This window comes from Tigriopus californicus, chromosome 6, assembly GCF_007210705.1.
Source record: "Tigriopus californicus strain San Diego chromosome 6, Tcal_SD_v2.1, whole genome shotgun sequence".
In the NCBI taxonomy this organism is placed as follows: domain Eukaryota; kingdom Metazoa; phylum Arthropoda; class Copepoda; order Harpacticoida; family Harpacticidae; genus Tigriopus; species Tigriopus californicus.
Window position 1 is genome coordinate 8,308,879 of NC_081445.1, and position 5,575 is coordinate 8,314,453.

At 46.9% G+C, this 5,575-nt stretch overlaps 2 protein-coding genes across 2 annotated transcripts in view; one reads left to right on the plus strand and one right to left on the minus strand.

Moving 5' to 3' along the window:
- The window catches only part of LOC131881646 (uncharacterized), a 15,967-nt gene extending 10,392 nt beyond the window's left edge, over positions 1-5,575 (minus strand). Inside the window, exon 1 of the transcript XR_009373376.1 lies at positions 5,494-5,575. The gene's annotated coding sequence lies outside the window, so the exon portion shown is untranslated. The remainder of the gene's footprint in view (positions 1-5,493) is intronic.
- On the plus strand, positions 320-5,272 carry LOC131881636 (negative elongation factor A-like). The gene is made up of 8 exons (XM_059228559.1): positions 320-677; positions 1,941-2,201; positions 2,279-2,690; positions 3,081-3,378; positions 3,448-3,872; positions 4,090-4,318; positions 4,383-4,689; positions 4,974-5,272. Exons 1-8 carry the CDS (start codon positions 506-508, stop codon positions 5,132-5,134), a joined length of 2,265 nt encoding a protein of 754 aa, XP_059084542.1. The 5' UTR covers positions 320-505; the 3' UTR covers positions 5,135-5,272.

Here is a 5,575-nt window from a genome sequence, read left to right on the forward strand (position 1 = left end):
GGCCAACACTATTACATCGTTACTTATAGGGGTGATGTTTGAAAAAAAAATGTTGCCAAACCACTTGTAGCCAAATTTGTTGGTCAGGATGTGCCACTTAATATTGGTATTGTGTCTCATGTTGNTAGTTTTCCTCCATCGGGGTGCAAAGCCGCCCTAATTCTCGATCTTGCGCTTTTTCCCTCCACCTTTCTGGCGGCACTCCAGCCCAGGAAGCCCTTCTTCTGCCCCTGCATCAAGTGCATCTTCCTCGACAACTGACTGGATGCCCTGAACTAGCTAGCCCTCTAGCCTGACGAACCGTCCAACTTGTTTAGTGGGCAGTACTTGTCGTACTTGAACTATTAGCTCGGTCCATCACAACAAGTTGGAGCCTTGAGACGTGATTGTTTCCACCCATTGGTCCACCCCTTAAGTTTGGGTGGCACGCCGCTGTTCGTGGGATTGGTGCTGGGGACGCTTGGGGCGGTTGAGTGGGCGTGTCGGTGGGTGGTGACAGCCGGCCATGGCCTCCTCGTCGACGCTACACTTAACGACGCATGGTGGGTCTCATACGGCCCACCACGCCCATGGTGGGCCGGGCCACGCCCTCTTGGGTGGGGGCGGACCTCCGGGCGCCGCCGGTGGGGGACCCCAAAATCAAAGCGATATTGCGTTTTGGTTGCATAATAAATTGGGTGAGTGAGTGTCTGTCTGTCCGTCCGTCCGTCCTCATTTTGAACCGGATTCCGTTGGACCAAAAATGGTGGACGACAGACAGACAAACAGACAGACAGACGGTGGAACCGAACCTCTTTCAAACTTATTTGAACTTTTGCAGTGGAGAATCATTGGATTTTCCACCGGTTGAAATGCCAAACATGTTTAGAGACCTGTGGTTCACTTACTTGTCTTCACCAAATTATGATCCCTTTTTGAAATCAGGGAACTTTGTTGTCGTTAACCTATTCGCGTCAGTGGCCTAACTGTCCTTGATGAAAAATCACCTTAAAGTTTGAAAAGCCACATGCTTCGTTTTTTTTTTACTTTGTACGTTAGGACCTTGGGCCCATGCTTTAAAGTTGAAAAACGATTGGATGAGGAGCTAGTTTAGATATCGAATTGTCCCAAACAATTTGGACCACTCTTAAGTCAATGGTCCACAAAAAATGTCCTACAAATACTTCTTCAATCGAAAAAAATGCTTCAAAACAAAAAGTAAAAGTACGAACTTAGAATCTTTTTTTTAAAGAATACTATGGACATTTCTTAACTTGACGATATTGATAGAATATTCATGATCAAAATCAACTTCAAAACCTATCCCCATGTATGCTTTTAATTTTGTTCACTTAAGACCATGAGAAATGAGCCCGGCTGAAGTATCAATGAAATAAAAAGTGGTTTGGCACCACAACCTGAATTGCGAAGCAATGGAATCATGAAGCTGCGTATGAAGGCCTAAAAGCTCCACTTGTCGTGCCAAACTATTAATTTAGTATGTTTTAACGACAGTTTTGTCATCAAATTTGGATATCATGACCGAAATCGAGACTTCAAAGGGTTCGAGTCATTTCAATCGATTTCTTTACAATAAGCCTTTCATTGGCTGTCCGTAAAACTCTTCTTTGGGGTTCAATTCCAGATCGATCATTTCAATTCCTCCAACGCTTATGTTGGCAACTTGGTTGGCATTTTAAGGGACAGTCAAACTAGCCATTAAGCTATTCAACCAAGACATCATTATAGTATCTAATATAATTCAAGCCCTTGGTTATTGCTCTTGTGATGCAATGCAATTTACTTTTCCAAGGCTGATTTTGGCTGACTCGCTCAATCCATCAGGCCATTCCTGAATTGGCCCGAATGAATGTTGTAACAAGATGAGATAGATGGAGAGAAAGCTTTCGTTTTTTTAGGGCAATAGGGACTTGAACGGTCTTCATTTTGTGATGTTTCAGGCACATCGAACGACTCGTGGACGGGTGGTTCCATTGTGTCCCAATTGAACCCGGAGCTCTTAGTGAAGATCGAGCACTGTTTCTGTGATCTCCAACCCCAAGTCAAATTGAAGCTACTTCTCTCCCTATTCCACATTCAGAAACGCAACTTAGAAGCCAATTGGAAGACCCAATTGGACGCCATTTTACAAGTGGCCCAAGAGGATTCCGAGCCTTGGGTGGCCATGCTGGCCGAGCTCCTCAAGACCTATCCAGCCACTGGTATTCAATACATTATAACTCCAGCTGGTCATCACTTTCGACATGAAGCACCTGATGGTTTTTTTGTACTTCTGCAGGTCAGTTGAATGCGGATATCCGTGTGCCTGACACAAATCGCAAATTGTTCACGGATCTCTTGGCCGATATGAAAAAGGTGCTGAAAAAATCCGACCAAAGTGACACCGTGCTGCCCATGGAGTGTCATTTCTTGAACAAGAACGCCTTTATCTCGTTGGTGGGTCATCAACCACAGACGATCAAACATTTCGCTCTCAAACGCAAGCCCAAGGCCGCGGCCCTTAAAGCAGAATTGCTGAACAAATCCCAAGAGGCCGCCAACAAAGTCAAGTCGAGCTCGTCGGGCTCGTTCCCCATCCGAAAGAGTACAATGCCCAGAAAGATGTCAGATACCGGAGGCGCTCTCAAGGCGTTGCCCAGTCGCACCTTCGGGGGTGGCTTTAAGAGCCAACGGCCAGCCGTTCCACCCAGGTATGATGGACAGCATGTTGGATGAAGTAGAGCATTGAGCTAGCAATTGAACGAATACTCTTTCCAAACATGCTGATAGACCCATGAACGTGCTTGACCCTATGAAGGAAGGTTATTGCCGTTCAACTGAGAGGGAGGCAGCACATTATCATACACTTTATCCATGAAATGAGGAGTCGACTTGAAAGAGATGCATGGCTTATTTTTTTCGGGCACCTTGTTCATTGCAAGTTCTTACACGTTAAGAGGTTTGTGAGGATCTTGTTGGAGCATTTGATTCCTTTCCCAAATCTCTTGACAATGTTAGATCCTCACAAACATAATGTGTGATGGGCGTGCCGCGAATTACCCCAACAAGCTCTTCACTCTGCATATTTTGTAATTTCATAGGAGCAATCGCAAGCCTGAAGGTGGGGTGAAATTGCTCGATATCACAGAGCAACCCATCGGGTTTGCCGCTGCCAAAAAGAGGAAACGCCAACAAGAGTTGGAGGAAATTCAGGCCAAGAAGGCGCAAGCCAAAGAGGAAAAGGAGGCGGCCGCCAAGGCTGCAGCTGCAGCCAAGACCACACCGGATTACGCAGCAGGGCTATCCACCATGAATCCACCTACCCCGGCACCCGCTCCCTCGGGTGTTTCCAGTACTGCTCCGCCTCCTCCCGCCTATGCCCCTCCCACGCCCTTACAGGTAAGGCTCGCTAATGATTGATTGACCCCGTTGGTGATCCAATACTCTACACTTCCCGTTCAATTTCAGTCCACGGTGAGCACTCCTTCATACGCGCCCCAACCTCCTTCGCTTCCGACCCAACCTACGGTCGTGTCCTCTCAATTGCCGCTGCAACCGCCGCCTCATCATACGGGGCCTACGTTGCCCACCGTACCTGTGACGGCTGGTTTGACCTCGAATGGAATGGGGCCCATGCCCGGATTGGGCGGGGCTGGGGGTGCGCCTCCTCAAACCGGCCTTATGAGCCAACCAGGGCTTCAGCAGCCCCAATTATCTCAAGGTGTGCAGTCTTCGGCGATGGCTTCAAATCTCTCTCAGTCGATGGTGCGCACCAATCCGACGCCTTTCCCCGCCAACTTGACCTCATTGGAGCCGCTTCCGCCTTCGGCGGTTCAACAGCAACAACATCAACAACCACAACTTCAACAACAGCCACAACAACAACCCGCATCGTAAGTTCAAAGTCGGTAAATCTCAATTTGTGTGTATACTCTCACGCTTAAGAACTGAGTGGCGTGAGTTTTTATGATGGCCTGAAGTAGTACAGATTCACTGTTTTTTTAAACACTTCAATCTAAAAAGTGAATGGACCCCTGGAGGTTTTTGATTGATTGATAACCTGTTCTTATGGAACCACCATTGAATAACGAGTCTATTATATCGATTCAGATACCATGCGCTGCAATCCACCCAACGATTGACCCCTGGTACAACCACCCGGTTGGTACAATTGCCAACCCAACCCATTCCGCAGCCCCAGACTCGATTCACAGGCACGCAAGTCCTGACCCAACGAGCCTCTGGACCGCCAGTCTCGGTATTGGCCAATGTCGGCGCTCACGGCGGTCAAGCACAACAGCAACCGCAAGCCCAGGCCAGGATCATCCGAACCGTTCGGGTAAGGGTGGCATCGTCATTTGCATGACAATGAGTACGAATTTTAAAGAGAAATGGTCTTTCAGCCCCTTTTGAGCAATCTGCAGCCCCAACCCCAGAATCTTCTGCCGCAGCAGCCGCAACAACAACCACAACAGCGTCAGCCTCCGGCACCACAAGCGATTGTTCAACCTCGAGTTCCGGCCCCACTCCCGACCCAGACCCCCCAACCCGCCCCTGCGCAGGCCCAAAGGAGAAGTCTGACCCTGACCAAAGAGCAAATGATGGAGGCCCAAGAAATGTTCAGGACGGCCAACAAGGTCACCCGACCGGAAAAGGCTCTTATTCTCGGTTTCATGGCCGGCTCCAGGGATAACCCTTGCCCTCACTTAGGTAAGAGACTGAATCGGACCTCGATGGTCAAGATATTTTAACAAATTCAATGGATGAAGTCAAATACTGCGAGGATTGCAATTGATATTTTCTTAAACAACACCTGAAAGTCTGGACTATTTAGTGCGCTCTTTTTTCCCTTTAAAAAATTGTCAAAAATGAAACGGAATATTGACTATTATTCATCTTCAGCGAATTTTTCATGAGCAATATTATAATAACCTCGTAAGTGTCAAAAGAAATGCTCAAAACTAATCATGCAACTTTTAACATCCCTCCAATAGGAAACGTTGTGACCATCAAATTGTCGGAGAACCAAGAGAATGTGCAACAAGGCAATCAATTTGTGGGTATGATAGTGGAAACCCACTTCCAAATGAACTATTCCACTGGGGAATGGAAGCGAATCAAGAAGCTTCGTCGTCTCGAGGATTTGCAACAGTGATAGTGATAAACAGAATGAAGAAAACCTCTGGCCCCGTGAGCCAAACAGAGCACGGCGTCAAAAGCAGTTGAAAAGATGTGTTTTGATTCCCCATTATAAATTCAGGAATTTCCGAATTAAAATCGGTGTATCTAGCAAGAGTATGTCTTTTTGAAACCGGATAGTTTTCCGTGCAGTGGCTCACTAGGTATTGGAACAGGATTGAAAATGAGATTTCAAAAAAAAAAATCGTCAAGTTGCAAGTAATCAATCTACAGATATACATTTGAGTTGGAACTTTCGGGGTATTAATGGTGGGGACTTTCATCCCTCAGCAAAATGGACTGTACTCAGGTTTTAATTTCACATAGGTCTTTTACCTTCCAATTTCGTCTCTTCTTCTCGATTTGTTCTCTTCAGCCTTCAAACCCGTTCCCCTTTCTGTTTCTCCCTGTTTTGCTC

Excerpts from the sequence above, each read along its gene's own strand:
- LOC131881636 (XM_059228559.1), top strand. The coding sequence starts at position 506 with ATGGCCTCCTCGTCGACGCTACACTTAACGACGCATGGTGGGTCTCAT. Across the intron at positions 2,202-2,278 it reads CAAGACCTATCCAGCCACTG|GTCAGTTGAATGCGGATATC; the intron begins GTATTCAATACA and ends GTACTTCTGCAG. Across the intron at positions 3,873-4,089 it reads CCACAACAACAACCCGCATC|ATACCATGCGCTGCAATCCA; the intron begins GTAAGTTCAAAG and ends ATATCGATTCAG.